Below are 17673 nucleotides of genomic sequence, written 5' to 3'. Positions count from 1 at the left end.
CATGTGAGTAGATCAATAGGTACCGCCTTGGTGGGAAGTTAACAGTGCTCCTTTCAGTCATGCTGGCCACATGACCTTGGAGGCATCTACGGACAATGCCGGCTCTTCAGCTTAGAAATGAAGATGAACACCATCCCCCAGAGTTGGACACGGCTAGACTTAATGTCAGGGGAAACCCTTACCTTTACTCTTATTTAGCACTTTAAGTGTTGAGTTTAATGCTGTTCATAATGTACACAGTAGATAGTGTTTTTTTGTTTTTTGAAAAGTCATATCCCATTAGACAAATTGCTTTTGGACTGGTATTGATATAGGTTTGGTGGAGTATTTATTCGGGTATATGTGCAAAGCAATGTGTAATTGTTTAATTAGTTGATTATTATAGCATTCAGTGATTCCTGTGGACAGAACGGCATGGGCAGAATGGTTGGTTTGCCTACTCTTTCCATATTATATGGAGAAAGACACTAAGTACTATGACCATTTCATAAATTTCTGGATGGGCTAATAGCTACATTTTTAAGAGCAAAAGAATGGTGCATGTGCAAGATAAATTCAGCTGTTGATACTTCCATGCTCGCAGGAGTGATGCTTCAGTATTTAAATGCATATGTCCCATACATCAATGTTTATTTGATCTCACTGGGAATGCTTTGGATGTCTTTGCCATTCCATTGTATTAAACAGAAAACAAGTTTTTTTTCCAAAATGTGTTGATTCAAATGGGTCACTTTACAGATTTATAAGTAAGTAGTTATCAACTTGTTGTTTTAAAGAACTGTTTTTCAAAAAAGAAATCTTGTATTCTTTTTACTTCAAGGGTTGGGTTCTTTTCTCAGTGTTTGTAATAAATAAATAAATCCAGTATCTTATTGATTTTTAAAACAAAATGGAGAAAAAACTTAACGTTTCCACAAAATTCTTACATTATCTGAATTATTCAGCTTTGCCTTCCTTTGAATTCAAAATACAACATGGTTTCATATATATCTATTTGAACATCAGTCAATATATAACTGCAGATTGGGATAGTGTTGTACTTTGAATACAAAGAAAATAGGATCCATTGAATGCAGTGTAATTTACTTCTGAATAGACATGTATAGAAGTACAGTAGAGAGAAAATTCCAGCAGCTGCCATTGTCAAGAAAACCATCTAGGTAATTTTCCTCTTCTTCACAAATGCTGAAGCTTTCTGAGACTTATCCTTTTCTGCAACTCGCCAGCATATTGCCCATTTCAGTGGCCTTTATTAAAAGCATTCACATGTAGAATTCCCAAGTAATTGAACAATGTTTGATCATTCACAAATTTCACAATGACAGGCAAAAGATGATCAGGTGCATTTAAATGAATGTGCATGGTACCAAATCATACATTTTGATGCTTCATGGAATGAATTGTGCCAATTCACAATTTAACAGCAAATACTTGCATTTAGTTCTCAAGAAAGACCACCATTAATAATTTATTTTTCATTTCATATTATGTATTCATTTGCATGTCTACTTAGAAGTCCCTCTGAGGTCATTGGAGATGTTTTTGAATTAAATGTATTTCTTAAATATCTGTTTTTTAAAATGCTTTTGCAGTTTACTATTGGTTTTACAAAATTTGAAATTTGTTTTCATGGATTCATTTTAATCAATCAATTATGAAGGATTATTCATAAATGTATGGGACTAAATTAAATCATATAATGAAGGAGTGGGCTTTGGCTTTTAGTTACCATTTTTCTCCAAATGTTTTGGGGTGCTATGTCTTTGGTTTCTCCAGAGAAAAGAAAGAACATGTCTCCATGTGCTTATTGATGGGTGTATTTTATTTTTAAACAGGTTTTTGAGTTATTCTGTTTTATAAAATGCTCAACATATTCTAGCCCTTATATTATTGACTGGCCTATTTCAGAGGCCAAGGGAAAGATTTTCAGCAACTGTGCAATTCCTCCTGTTGCTAGATTAAAGGCCAATTGATAATAAAGTGGTTAAAACTCTCTGGACTTTTTATAAAACAGCATAGCAAAAAACCCACCACTTGTTTAAAGAATAAACTAAAACCTGGAGGCCTTTTTCATTTTACTTGCTTGTTTAGGGCCTTCTGATGGCACAGCGGGTTAACCTGCTTAGCTTATGAACTTGCTGACCAAAAGATTAGTGGTTCAAATCTGGGGAGTGGGGTGAGCTCCTACTGCTAGGTCCAGCTTCTGCCAACCTAGCTGTGCAAAAACATGCAAATTTGAGTAGATCAATAGGTACCTCTTCTGTGGGAAGGTAACGTGCTCTATGCAGTCATGCTGGCCACATGATCTTGGAAGTGTCTACAGACACTTTGGTTTAGAAATGGAGATGAGTACCGCTCCCCAAAGTCAGACGCGACTAGACTTAATGTCAGGGGAAACCTTTACCTTTACCCATTTTGCTTATTTTGATTGGAATTGAAGTTAAATGAAATCAACGTGCAAAATTCTAATTAAAGTCTGCATTGAATAGAAAAGCCATCACATTATGGTTGTTGTTTACATCAGGAATAATGCTCAGACTATGTTTTATGGCCTAATCTTCTCACTACAATTTGTTCTCTATGTTTTTACGCTATGAAATCATGCTTTCCTCCACTATTGTAGTATGTGTTCAAGACCAAGTCATTTGAAGAAAGGACAATCCATGAAGAGCTGGCCAAGAACATGACTGGCCTTTTGAAATCAAATGATCAAAGGACAGTGAAACATGTTTTAAAGGTGAATCCTTCTCTTTTTCTTGCCCGCATTCTTGCTAAAAGTGTTGGAAAAGTTTGTATATGTTTGATTTTCTGCATCAGGATTGAGTTCTTGAGCTCTGGATTGTGTCCCCAATATTTAAGAACAAAGAAACATAATAGATTTAGCAAAGATGGTTGTCTGGAAGCACCTTAAGGGAAAAATGAGTGCAATCTGAAAACTACCCTCATCTTGAGAAGGCACTTGGGTCTTAAAACTAAAAAATACAACTTGAGATTTAAATCATTCAGAGTTTAGTATTTGGATTAGGGATGTTAATTTTCCTCTCCTGATGGGTGTCAGAAAAATTGCATTTATTCTTCCCATGTTGTTGGAAAGTGTGGGGTTTTTTTTTTCCTCTGGAAAACTGTGCAACTTTTCCAGCTGGCATGTATTGGGTACTATTTTTTTCTGCAAATTGGGGGAGGAAACCCAAATGTCTTTTCACAGCTTCTTGTCAAGATTTCTATGAAACATGGGCAGGGGTTGAAGATACATATATATGTGTCAGGTGACAGGCGAGCATTTTTTGGAAAGCTGAGCATTTTTCAATAAAAATGTTGTACATCACTGGACCAGCAAGAAGTCAAAAAGCCCCTACAATGCTTCAGATACTTGGATTTTTTTCCTTCCAACACTAGTTCCAGAAAGTGTTGAAAACACCCATTTCAACTCCATTATAGAAACTCCCATCTCACCTATTTGGATTTTCACACGCAGAGTTCAGTGCGACCCTACTACAAGTATGCAATTTCTACAGTTCTGGACAAGAAAAATGACTAAACTCTTTCTTGATTTTTGATATATTTGTCCTAGATGAGATCCAATAAGAGTGAAGATGAGAGAGAGAGAAATGTGAAAATAAAGGCAGAAAAAGACTAACTGTGAATATGACAGGAGATAATTAATATATTCTGAGAAATGTTTGAACTATTTCTTCTTAAGGTGGAAGGGGCAGACACAAAAAGGACCCAATGGTTCATTTGTTGAGCTGGCATGCTTGTCAAAAACTTAAACAAAGCTGCAATTACTTGCCCAAACTCACCGTATTTCAAAAACGTTTGACATTCTCTATAATAGACTGTTTAACAATTCAGCAGCAAAGTTTTGTAAAAGATTAAATGGTTGGGCTGGATCCAGACTTGAACTTCTCTAAAGAGGAAAAAATCTTCATTTTATAAAGGAAACTGGAATTTAGCAGAGACCTCTCTTGCTAGCAGAATTGGCCAGATTTGGGCATTTTCCCCCTGCAGAATCCAGGGCACTGTTCTTGGTGGTTGGCATAGGAAGGACTGACAGCTTTTCAGGTGAGCTGAAGAAGAAGAAGAAAAGGATAAATCAAGGAAAATTGCTGCACAATGCTCTTTTTCAGTACAAATGGGATCCTGCTTGGCTCAAGTCTGGATCCACTCATGGGGCTCAGTTTTCTCATAGCGTGCAATCATACCAGGAGTTAAGCTGTTTCATTTCTGGGGTCCTGGCTCATCAAAGCAAATGTTCCAAATTCATTTTGCAAAATTGCTTGAAACTTATTCCTATGCAGGTCTTTCCACAAACTAGATTGTGGAAAAGATGTTTCCAACTAAAAATAAAATAACCCCCATAAAGTCAAAGACAACTAATTTTGTAAGAAAAATAGATACTGCTGCCATTATAACCTTTTTCTTTCCTTTGTTTAATTTTAATAGCACTCCTGGTTCTTTTTTGCCATTATATTAAAGTCCATGGCACAGCATTTGGTTGACACAAATAGAATACAGGTAAGATTGTATGGTCATCTGCATTACAATTTAGTAAATTATTATTATTATTATTATTATTATTATTGAATATTAGAACTGCTCAGACAATTATTTTGGACAAAGAGGCTGACAGTAAAGATATTGGTTTTAAAGTATATTTTTAAAGGTCTTATTGTATGTAGTTTTTAATTCTGTTTTAAATGTGGTTTTAAGTATATATTGTTAAGGCATCAAATGGCTGCCTGGTTGTAAACCGCCTTGAGTTGCCTTCAGGTTCAACAAAGGTGTGATAGAAATATTGTAAATAAATAAATTATCATCCCCAAGACAACACTGTTTATTTATAATGCCCCTTTCAGAACATTAACATACAAACATTAAATTAAAAATAAGGATAATAAAACATAACAGTATCTCTGATACTTAACCTGTCACTACCATCTCAGCAACAGCAAACTTATCAGCTTAATGTGGTGAATCAAAAAAGGTTTTCAAAAAATGAAAAAGGCATGCCTTTGCTGTTGTCCTGATAAAGAGTTGTGGGGATATCCAGACTCCAAGGTTTCTGCAACACTTTATACACAATGGAGAGCATGAAAGAGGAACTACTACTAGGCAGTCACCAAGAAACACCGAGATCTCCATTTTATCCATATTCAGCTGAAGACAATGTGTTGTCATCCACAAAAATACACTCAACAGGCAGTTCATCATGGACTTCCATACTGAAGCATCAATTGATTTAAACACTGTAAAATCTGGATGCTAGCAGCATGTTATAACATGTTATCTAAATGTATGTACAGACATTTAATATATTTTAATTGACCAGGAAACATTAATGAATATTTTATTATTTATTCGCTTTCTTAATTTGAGATTGTTAAAAATGCAAAAGAAAAAAAGCAACCCTCAGAGATATCTATCAAATCACACATCTGTCAGAAATATCCCCAGCCTGCATAGCCAATTCCAGAAACTAGCATGCTGTTAATGAGTACAGCATCGCGGCCTTTCCCAGCTTGATGCCATCCAGATGTGTTGGACTGAAAACTGCAAGTTTGTGGCTTCCTGGGGACTTTTCAACATTTGCAGCCCAGCTCATCTGGAGAGCAACAGGCTAAAGAAGTCTGCTGTGTAGTAAAACTGTGAAAGAAAAGTTTCAGAGGACAGTTCTGACAAACAGACAGCATCATGTTATTTTTCTAAAGAATGAAACAAGAGGGCCCCATGTGATATATCCTACATTCAGCAGACAATTGCACATATCAAGAACATTCATGGATTACTTCTGTGTTCTGTCTCTTAGAACTAATCTCATGATTATTCTAGCTCCATTTATTTCATGAGACTATCTAATCTCCCATAAGCTTAGCCACATTTTCAGAAAGGTTTTCATGAATTTCTTCATTCTTACATTTTTAAAAATGGAATTGGCCAGAATTCAAAAATGCTTGAACTAATGACTGAATTACAACTTCTCACAAGCTGCCAGGGTGGCTTATGAAGTAAGAAATCTCGGTTCCAGCACATCCACATTACTCAGAGGTGGTGCAGCAAACGTGCCAAAACTAAATAGCTCTGTGCCAACCTAGTATGAGCAGTTTTCTAAAAGGAGTTGACATAATGGCATTTTGATTCCTCCAGATTTGTAATTCATTACTTATGTGAGGAAGAACACACTTTTCAGCTGGACTGAAAGCCTGTCCTGGATATTCTATTATTTAATAAGTTTACCCCTCATTTTCCTCCAGTGAGATCAAGGAAACATGTAGGATTCTCATTTGCTCCACTTTCCTCACAACAACCATGTGAGCTAGAGCAGGCTAAGAAAAAACAATTGGTCCCAAGTCATGCAATAAACTAGTATTTATTGCTCCAAATGTAACACTCGATCAGGTCTGTACACTAGATTAGTGTTCAAATGTTGAAGGTTATATCTGCTTTAGAAATCTTAATAGTAACAGAGACCTGTTGTTAATTAAGAAGAATACGCTCCATTTCACATGTGCATTAGTAATCCTGCCAACTTCATTTGTGCAGCTCTTATAGTGAAAGTTTTGTAGGCTGTGGCTTTAGTTTGCTCACCATGTTGACATATAATCTGTTTTCTGTTCAGATTCCTCGTGCTCAGAGGTTTCCAGAATCATTCCTAAATGAACTGGATACTCTCATAATGATCTTATCAGATCATGTTGTTTGGAAACATAGAGATGCTCTTGAAGAAACCAAGAATGCAAACCAAAGTGTTGGTGGATTTCTCAAGGTATGTTTCCTTTGCTCCATTTGTGTACTGCTCTCCTCTAGGGGACATAGTTGGTATAGATATTTGTCTCTTTAGAATGCCAAGTTAAATTTGGGCTGACTGCCCAAACATTTTTGGTCCAGCTTTCATGGCCAATTTTAGTTTATTCGATTTTGTTAGCTGGTTTTATATCACTTTAATTTGTTTTCAATCAATCATTAGCAATAATTAAAGTTATGATTTATCTGTAACCTACCTTGATAGCTTCAGATAGAGAATGACTAACAATAAATATTTAGGTTGTTGTAGGTTTTTTGAGCTGTATGGCCATGTTCTAGAAGCATTCTCTCCTGACATTTCACCTGCATCTGTGGAGGGCATCTTCAGAGGTTGCCTGCCAAAAACCTACAACAACCCAGTGATTCTGGCCATGAAAGCCTTCGACAATGCAATAAATATTTAGCATAGAGACTGTGGAAATGAACTTCCCTTACCTCTATTTCTTATGGTACAAGGCTATACTGGAGTAGACTCAGTGGAGGCAGTTGTAGTCTGGATTGGTGACTGGACATTCCAGAATGAATAGAATCATTTTCTATAAGCACAGGCCTTCTGTCTGTGGAAGGCATTCAACCCTCAGTCAATAGTTTGAAAATAAAAGGACAATCCTAAACAAACAATTCTAAGAATTCCACAATCAAAAGTGATTTGCAAAGCAATAGGTATCAAGATAGGTGTTCGTGCCAGTGAGAAACTAATTGCTTTGTATTAAGTTTGTGTCTGCTTATGCCACGTGTCTGGCCAAAGTATCCTAACCAAGAAACTTTCGAATGTTTGGATCCGACACCCAAGAAATAACAATCTCATTTATTAATATATCTGAAATGGCTAGGTGAATAAAGTATTATTACTTTTAATTCTGTTAGAAGTACTGAACTGTAAGATTTATATTATGTGTTTCCTCTAGAATATATATGTATGTAGTTCTCCTCCCCACTCACAATTTTGGGAAATAGGTCTAGTCGAAAAAGCGATTGACTGGTCGTCCAGTGAGTTTCTCTGCTTAGCAGGAAGTTGAGCTCAGCTATCTTGAGTACTTCTACAGCCATTTCACCACACAGATAAATGTAAGGATTCTTCTCATCTAGGAAAAAAAAAAACCCCACCTTTAGTGCTGGGAAGGCTGTGTGCCATTCTGAGAGTGATAAGGATTTGTAGCTGTAGAGAAAGCAGAATTTATTTATCTAAAATATTTTAGGTCCTCTTTAAGGGCAGCCTAAGAGTAAAACCTCTCAAGATAGAAAAATTTATTTAGGCTCTACACAACCAGTTTTGTTTTATGACGTTTTAAAGCCAAACAATTCTTTGGTTTAATATTTGACATGAGAGGGGCAGAGAATGATGGTCCATGGTTGCCATGACCCCGTCACAGCTGTAATTCTTAAAGCCACAGAATGTCTACATATAAGCTAGTGGTGACACTTGAATCCACATTTTATTAAACAAAGCTTAGGCTTTCAGACATTTTGATTTATGATTTATCTGGTTTCGTGTTCAAAGCATTGTAACATGCCATAATTTAATTTCCCAAGTTAATATTATTATTTTCAACACTTTTTTCTTAAAACATGTGCCATCTTGAATCCTGTGTTGGAAGAAATGGATATAAATTGAATGAAAGAATCCATAAACTTCTGATTGGAATATTTTGTCCCAGAGCTAGATATGATCTCTTATTTTTCACCAGGACTGAAATAACTACTAGCTCTTCTTTGATGATTTTCTGTTCTTGAATACTATTTGCCAAACTATTAACATATTGATTTCTGTTTTAGCGCTGTTTCACATTCATGGATCGTGGATTTATATTTAAGCTGGTCAACAGCTATATAAGCATGTTTGGACCAGGTGACCACAAGGTAAGGAAGCTCTTGATTTTTGAAGTTTCTGATATTTGAAAATGTTCAGTATGGCAGAGAAAAATCCAGAACAATGTGAAAAAAGAGTTTATCTCCCAGTAATACAAATTTTAGATTGTGAGCCTAGTGGATTCAAACCCTGGTTTTCCAGAGTTGTAGTCCAACAGCCAAACCACTGTACCAACCACTCTAATTCTCCAAAGCAGCATTTGCCAGTATATAAATAGCACTACCTCAGTTAGTGCATCATATTAAGATGTCCCTCGATATTATGTCGGTTCTCGTTCAAAGATAAGAAAAGGAGTACTGGTATTGTCATTTTTAAATAAGGCTAAAAAAACTTGAGACAGTTGTTAATTGGAGAATTGGCTTGCTCAGATAGTATTTATGAGAAAATGATAGCTAATTATCCAATCTGGGATAAATTTAGAGTACAAATGATTAATATGTATTCATCGTCAATGTGCATTAATCAAGAGGCAATCTGGTCCCATTTGGTACACTTCCCTATGCCTTTCTTCTCAAAATGTCCCTAAGATACTACATACCTCATAAGATTTCAAATGATAGTATTGCTGAGTTTAGATAGCATGTGAAACCATATTAACCAACCCCAATTTGCAGACGGGACTTTTAAGGCAGGCATAAACTAGAGTTACTACTTCAAATGTAATGCTGGGCTCTGTTTTGCTGTTAATCAGGAAGGGAGGGATGGAATCCCATTATGTAAGAAGAGACAAGTGAGAAAAAATTGAAGCCATCTTTGATAGCCATACATTTCCAGAACTTTAAAAATATTAGTTTTGGATGTTGATTTCCAGAATTCTCTGTGTTAGTTGGAAGATTTGGGGAACTGTAGTCCAATATGTAACTTTGCCAATATCTGTTCATATGGTGTCAAATTATAGTTTGCATTACATATAAACTAAACATGTGTATGGCTGTAATGCATGCGAAATACAAAGACATACAATTTGATATAATCTGAGAAACTGCAATGAAGTCAGGGGAAAACAATGACTGTAGTTTTTTTTCAGAGTGTTGATTTACACAACAGACCACAATTCTGTAATGTGGACTAATGAAAGAAAACATTGCAAGTGTAAACAATGAATACAAATATTTTCTCCTTCCAGATTTTGTTTCAATATAAATTTGATTTTCTTGAAGAAGTATGTAACCATGAACACTTCATCCCATTGTGCCTTCCTATCAAATCTGCAAATATTCCAGGTAAGGCTTGCATGTTTTTTTTTTTAAAAAAATTCTATCAAGCACACTCAGAGATAAAAAATATTGCAATATTGCTCATAAGTGCAATTTCCGTATGTGAAATAATTTTCTGTTTTGAAAAATGAACATAAACAATTATGAATTTAAAATCATAAAAGGTATATTGCTATGTTTTAATTGTGAGCTGTCCAAAATATTAGAAAGGAAGGAATATAAGCATAAGATGTATAAAGACAAAATGAAGCAAGAATGACTCACTCTAAATATAGTCTCCGTTTATAGTATTCTTTCTGCAGCTACAATACAATAAATCAAATTATTATTTCCAGCTAGATAAAATTCACTAAATTAAAGTGACTTACATAAATATTGACTTAACAAATTCTTGTTGATTCAGTGCATCTGTTCAAGGTGAAATTAGCAATTGAATTTAAGATGTACTTTACAACAGAGGGTTTCACTGGAAGAATGGTTCTCTTGAATTGCTCTAGCTAAATTGAAAAGAGATTGAATAACTAAATTTGAATTAATTATTTTAAATCAAAGATTGATTCCAAAACTCTATATTTCACCAACACATATCAAGTTCCTGCACTGCTTCTGAGAATTGGTTGTAATTCTCCTAATCTGACAGACAATAATCTCACAGTAATCGAGGATAAAATATGCAATTGTAGAATTAATTACCTATTGGAAAAGGAAACTGAAATTCTTCTCCAAGCCCCTTGTCAAGTTCTACTAGTCATTTGGAATAAATGTGCAGTGCCCTTTTCCATCAGATATTTTGATAATGTAAATGAGACTAGTAAGAGCCATAAAACTATGTTGTTTACTTGTACAGAGAGTGATATTATTCCTATTCCTAATCATGGTTCTGGGACCAGGCCTTCGGACAATAGATGTATGCAGCTTTTAGTGGGACAAGGACTGGAATGGTGACTTGACTGATGAGATTGTTTTATGGTTTTAATAACTGTTTTGATTTTTGATGATGTACTGTTTTTAATATGATTTATGTTTAAGGTGTGGTTTTACTGTTGTAGTTGTAAGGCATTGATTTTTGCCATTATCTATGTGTAAACCGCTTTGAGTCCCCCTAGGAGTGAGAAAAGCGGTATATAAATGCTGTAAATAAATAAATTGTACTTTTTTATTGTATATTCCTATTCTATTTTTAATGCACATGGCTTTTTATGGAGCACTTTGCTTTATTCCTCTCGGCAACAATACTGGACAGCAGGAGATGTGAGACTTGGTTATTTGTGATGGTATGGTTTAGGTTTGCTATAAATTAATGGATCAGAATCCGATACAGATCTCTTCATTTGGAACCAAACATTATATCGACTGAAGCATCTTTTTCTCTATGTTTTTGTTGTGGTCCAGGAAAGTTAAACTTAATAACAAAACCAAGAACATGTGATCTTTAGATGCCATCTGGAAAATACAGGTTCTGCTGTTACACATTTGTAACTGTTCTTTCCTTTGCGACATCACATTTCTACTTGCTCTCAAACTAGAATGTGAAGCCCTCCCTTCATTCATATTACTAGCCCTGAGCCTTTACTCTGGAATAGCTTATACGTTTAAGCAGCAATTCTCTGCACTGTAGTGGCTCCATATTGAAAGTTACAGAGCAATTGTTGGCAAATCTCAGCTGCACCAACAGATCTGGCAGTAAATAAGACTTATTTACAAAACCATATATTATAGAAGCTTCTTTTCAGCCTAAAACTGTTCCAGCTACACAACACCATCCTAAAATATTCAATTTCCATTCCTGCTATACACACACAATGAGAAGTAAATTAAATTGGAAGTAAGAATACTTTCTTTTAAGAAAAAATATTTTGTTGCACACTTAAGCTGCCACATAGGGGGGAAGGGAAGGGGCATATGCACTGATCTCAAGAAACTTCCAGATGATCTGAATCTCAAAGATGTATTTATTTATTTATCTATCATTGTAAAGAGTGGCTTTATAATGATTATGTAAAACTTCTTGCTTTTCCTCTCCCCTGCCCCATAATTCTGAAAATCTTAAGATTCAACAACACCATCAGAAGCAACACAGCACTATCGTTCATCTGGTAAGAAGTAACTGTATGGCTTTCATGAGCATCAGCTAAATATAAATGCATGGAGCACAGCTAGAAACCTAGAAGGAGTTGTATTACAGTCCAGATTATCCAGCCAGAGTTGCAATGAGAGTTAAAAGTTTTAGTCCAGTACCATCTGAAAGACCACAACTTGTCTGCCCCAGCATAGCCAATAACTTTTGAAAGTCTCGTTGATTGGACTTTTAAAATTAGCTGCAATATTAGCTTGAGCCAAACATTGGATTAGTTGGAGTGTCTGTGTCAATAGACTGAAATAAAGTGAGTACAAAAAATAACCAATAAATATGTCTAATAGACTTTTTTGGTAGATATAGTTAACATTTGATTGCTTTAAGGGCTTTGAAAAAGGAAATGAGACATTTTATATAGATAGTTCAGCTGTACTGACCTGAACTTTATTACTCAGAAATAGTTTATGGTGCCTCTACACTACAGAATTAATGAAGTTTGGCACCACTTTAACTGCTGTGACCCAGTGCTGTGGAATCATGGGAGTTGTAATTTCAGAAGGTTTTTAGACTTATCTGCCAAGAATACTGGTTACTTCACCAAATGACAAACGCCATGACTTCATAACATTGAGCCATGGCAGTTAAAATGCTGTCGAACTGCATTAATTCTAAGGTGCAGATGCACCCTTATTATTTTTAAAAAACTGAATTGATTAATAGTGTGAAGGAATAATAGAAATCTGTCATGCTAACCATAGTATATCTATTTCTTGGGTAAATGGTAACACAGCAGGCTTCAAGCATATAATGAACCTTTCCCCACAATGTCTTCAAGATATTCCAGAATACACTCTGACAAATGAATTTTGCCGGAAGCATTTCCTAATTGGATTACTTCTTCGGGAAGTTGGGTGGGCGCTCCAGGAAGATCAGGATATCAGGCACATGGCCCTGGCAGTCCTCAAAAATCTCATGGCAAAACATTCATTTGATGATCGCTATTCAGAGAAGGTAAGAAGTAGTAACCTTTTACTTAATTTGAATAAAATTATAATAAAATCATTGAAGTTCTGCAATTGAACCAACTCTGCTAACTGCTTTTTTTTTTTTTAGGAAGATCAGGCAAAAATAGCAAACCTATATATGCCTCTATATGGCTTGCTCTTAGACAACATGCCAAGAATATATATGAAGGACATGTTTTTGTTCAACATAAATACATCCAATCAGGTATGTAGAGTGTCATTCCAGAAATATGTTGAATAACAATTTGCTTTTTGAAATAATTGCACAAAAAATTCCCTTTTTGAGCCTTTATCTTCTTGTTGGACAATTAAGTTAATTTATCAATAGTTATGTTGACCCCAATTCAGTAGCTTTAAGTCATTTAAATGAGATGCATTTTCAGATATCAAGAATATCTGAATCAAATAACTTAATTGTGGATGATTTAATCAACGAATTAAATTTTGCTTAGATGCATACTCAAAAAATGGTTTCGACAGGTTTCTTAACTATATCACAACTTGGAAACATTACTTTTTCAATGAGCTCCAGAATTTCCCATCCAGCTGATCTATACCACAATACTATCTGAGTTATCAAATCAAGGTTCCATAACTTTGACATGTCACTGTAGTGATGTAAAGGAAGGTGATGTAAAGGAATTCTTAAGGAAGAATTCATGATGTGCTGTTGGCAGACAGGTACCTCCGAAGATAACATTGTAAAAACAATTGAGTCATAGATAGAAAACAATTGAGTGTGATTGGGTTATTTAGTTAGAGATAGATAGATTAAAAGAGAACTATTTAGATAGTTATAGAGGATTATCTAGATAGTTATAGAGAAGTTAATGGAATATTGACTTCATTGAGCGATAGCTAGTATTGAGCAGTTGCCTCCAAAGCTAATCCAGGCCTATAGATAGAAGAAAGGCCTGTCCTTTTCCGACCATAGGGGCTCAGGGTTTGAGAAAAGGATTCCAGAATTCGTTTTACCCTTTTTGGAGAAAGATTGCCTCAACTACTGAACCCCAATTGACTGTTTGTTTTGTAATATTGATAAGCTGAGCCAAGTCTACCAGGACTTCGTGAATAAATACCCTGTTTGATGTTTCAAACTTGAAGTGGACTCAGTTATTCAAGAAAGCTCAATCTTCTAAAGAAAGACCCCAGCAGTTCGCCCAGACATAGATAGCAGCACGTCAAAGTTTTATTTTAAAGCGTCTGGGCGTAATGGCACAATGAATTAGTGAAGGCTATACAGAAGATTGTAAGTGGACATTTTGACAGTAATTGGATGCAACTAAAGTCTGATTTAGCAATCAACACAATAAGATTCCCAAATTCACAGGGGATATGTTTCCAACCAGACAGTGGTTACATGAAGCCACAGATATGAACAAAAACCATTGAATTATGATAAAGTTGTACTGGAGGATCTAGAGATGGCTAGTACCACTAGCCAATTCTATGGTAATTTCCAGAGGAAGCAAATAATAGAATTGTGCTGGGAGGTCTAGCAGATTCCCAAAGAGTCAACTTATATGTAGTTGTAGATGTCCATGATTATTGGGGTCTTGCTGTCATTTCTTTCATGGTAGGTAGACATGCCTTAGAGCTCTCATTGATGCCAGGTTTTCCTTGTTTGAAAGAACTTCCTTATTGAAATCCAGCCTACAAGAAAGATGTATTCTAGGCCTTTTATTTTGTTGTGTTGCATTTGAAGGTGCTTTAAAGGGAAAATGCCACAATAATCCTATATGAAATGTGAGATTGCTTGATTATGCAAGGAATCGGTAGTCTATCAAGAAATGAATATTTGAATTCATTCTAAATAATTTAAAGCTAAGTGTTTCCCTTAGTGTATACAGTAGCTCATTGGTCTAGCAAGGGAACCATGCTTCCTCCATTCACCTTAGTTTAAGGTGACAATTTCCACTTCCCTAATCTCCTACAGCCAAACAAATCATGATCAAGCAACTTGCAGTTAAATGTATTCTTATTAACTAACTTGGTATAGATGGTGCACATATAAGCCAGAGGATCTAGCTTAGAAAGAAAGATGGTGGAAACCTAAAAAGGGAAATGAAAAATAATCTTGTGACACCCATAAAATAAGTTTATTTCAGCATAGACTTTCATGGACTATAGCTCTCTTCTTCAGAACAGTCATAGAATAGGTATTCTGTTACTAAGGCTGTTTGATCTGTCTTGTGTTCAGTTCAGTCGTAAGCTTTCTAAGGGCCCTTATATAACTGTTTTTCAGTCTTATCCTGTCATGTACATAATCAGAATAATTATACTGTTCTACTTAACAAATTATTATACATATTTCTTTAAGTTACGGAAGCACTCAGGAAAAGAATAAACATGAAAGATTACCACGGTTTTAAGGATAAGTCTTTGCTGGCATTAATCAGCAGAAGCTGGCTTTTTTGTGTTTGTGCAAAGTGTCATGTCAGTTTAAGAAAAAGAAACTGGAAGTGATGCCATTATATAGAGATCAAACCTGGAAGTTCAATGATGGTAATATGAGTAACAAAATTTGTTTCCTTGTCCTCATTGAAATTCAGGGATCCAGAGATGATCTGAGTACCGCTGGAGGATTTCAGAATCAGGCAGCCATGAAACATGCTAATTCTGTAGATACCTCTTTTTCCAAAGATGTTCTTAACTCTATAGCAGGTATGAAAGTATTTGCATAAAAGTAGCGTACTGTTTTACTCTGCTGTCAGTATCCTTGTTAATTTTTTACATTCAGTTTATTTCTTTAAGCTCTGCAATAGAAGTTCTTCTTAAACTATCTTCTGCTCATTGGATTGTAAGTAGAGAAAGAACTTTAATTGTTATGAAGTTCCTTTTATGGAACCCCTTTCCAACATGGGGGTGGGGGGAATCGTCCTGTTTTTAGCTGCCTGGCTTGGGTTTTCAATCGAAATGCAATCTGCAGAGGTTCTTAACTCATAAAATGAACTATTCATCATAGCCCACTGCTTGGGAAGATTACTTCTGAATTTTCCACCCAGTGTGACCATTGAACATGTTGGTTGTGGAATTCCAAACAAGTACCCATTCAGAACACAATACTCATTGCAATTAAAAATTCACTTCAGTTTGATCAATTGTGTCTGATAATGTGTCTAGAACCATCCATAACAACGTATGTATCATTGTATTCATCTTTATTTGTATTTGCCTAATCTCTGTTACATGAACTCAAATCCATGGCCATTGAATGTCCTCATTTACTGAGCTACATTGTGTTTTCAATTGCATTGTCAGTCTTACATAACTGCATTTTGGGTTTTCATTCTTCTACTTAATTTCCATGTCCATAAACATCATTTTAGCATGTTCGTTGTGGCTTTCATTTCCAGCCTTTTCATCAGTAGCTATTTCTACAGCCAACCATGCAGACTCCAGAGGCTCCTTGGCAAGTCTTGACTCCAACCCTAGCACCAATGAAAAGAACAGTGAGCCAACAGAAGCCTGTGAAAAGGTGTGTATGTAAGCAAAAAGTAAAGTGCAATGTTTAGAACTGGAAGTATCTTTGATGAAAAGGAAGATCTTCTTAATTTCATTCCTCAACAGATTGCAAGACCACTATCTCTGATTGGCTCAGCCCTTCGCTTTGACAAACTGGATCAAGCTGAAACTAGAAGCCTTCTGATGTGTTTCCTTCAGATTATAAAAACAGTTTCAGAAGGTAGGGGGATAGTGTTGTGACAACTGCTTGTATTTTAATTGAGTTAATTATATATTTTTAGATTCATTCGGCACCAACACATCCAATAAACATTGGTTTAGGCTTTGAGTCAGTAGGGAACATATGACTCAGAGATGCTCTACAATTTCCATCAAATCTAACCGACATAGTCAGTTAGGGATGGAAGTAATTGGAGTTCAATAATATCTGGAAGACTAAATGTTTCCTACTACTCCAATTGATACAATAGTAGATGTATTAGCAAGACAAATACATCATGTAGTCCCCCATGAAGTGAAGCAACTTTTTTTCTGCCAAGTTTTGGCAGTCTTTGGTAATCCTGAAGTTGGAATTATGTTGGTGCCTTTATTTGCTTATGAGTAGAATTGAAGCCAGCAATGTCCCTCTGTCAGAGGAAGAAAAGATTACCTTGTCAAAAGTCTGAACTAACTAATCAGTGGAGAGGGATTGAAATTAGATCAAAGGCTTCTTGATGCCTTAGTTATATCCTATTTCAATTACTGTAGTGTGGTCTGTGTGGAACTTCCTTTCAAGAATGTTCACAAACTTCTGTTGGTCCAAGAAGCTGCAGCCAGATTGTTAAGAAAGCCTGGCTATAGGGAACAAGTACTCATTGGTTACTACAATCAGGCTAGATAGTGATGTATATCTGCATATAAATCAAAGTGCTGCTTATGGCCTATAGAGCCATATACACAGGCCTGTAGCAAAGGGGGGGGGGTGTTTAGAAGTTCAACCCCCCCGAAATTTTTCAGATTTTTTTTAAAAACTGGTTTACTCATGAATTTTAACTGGTTAACCAAATCCCCATGCTAAGTCTATGAGATGCAAAAAATTAAGAGTCCCTCCAGAACTGCAAGCACTATCTCAAGCAAATATTGACAATTTATTCACACTGTCATTACTTGCAGCAATAGCCGATGTAGTGAAGCAACCAAGTTGGGTGTGTGTGTGTTGAATGCTCTCATTAAGGAGGC

General features: G+C 35.7%; 1 protein-coding gene across 12 annotated transcripts in view; it reads left to right on the top strand.

Annotated features, from left to right (window-relative positions):
• The window catches only part of DOCK10 (dedicator of cytokinesis 10), a 211773-nt gene that overhangs the window by 157787 nt on the left and 36313 nt on the right, over nucleotides 1-17673 (top strand). For 10 of the 12 annotated variants that reach the window (XM_060767871.2, XM_060767878.2, XM_060767874.2 and 7 more), the window contains 11 exons: nucleotides 2624-2737; nucleotides 4444-4515; nucleotides 6617-6763; nucleotides 8578-8661; nucleotides 9798-9894; nucleotides 11940-11984; nucleotides 12801-12976; nucleotides 13079-13195; nucleotides 15543-15654; nucleotides 16347-16468; nucleotides 16561-16675. In XM_060767871.2, the coding sequence (XP_060623854.2) occupies nucleotides 2624-2737; nucleotides 4444-4515; nucleotides 6617-6763; nucleotides 8578-8661; nucleotides 9798-9894; nucleotides 11940-11984; nucleotides 12801-12976; nucleotides 13079-13195; nucleotides 15543-15654; nucleotides 16347-16468; nucleotides 16561-16675 (1201 nt within the window). The remainder of the gene's footprint in view (nucleotides 1-2623; nucleotides 2738-4443; nucleotides 4516-6616; nucleotides 6764-8577; nucleotides 8662-9797; nucleotides 9895-11939; nucleotides 11985-12800; nucleotides 12977-13078; nucleotides 13196-15542; nucleotides 15655-16346; nucleotides 16469-16560; nucleotides 16676-17673) is intronic. The other 2 variants (XM_060767870.2, XM_060767877.2) reach the window with 1 other exon arrangement.

The sequence above is a fragment of the Anolis sagrei genome, chromosome 3 (assembly GCF_037176765.1).
Source record: "Anolis sagrei isolate rAnoSag1 chromosome 3, rAnoSag1.mat, whole genome shotgun sequence".
Taxonomy (NCBI): Eukaryota; Metazoa; Chordata; class Lepidosauria; order Squamata; family Dactyloidae; genus Anolis; species Anolis sagrei.
This window is presented reverse-complemented; position numbering and strand designations above follow the sequence as displayed.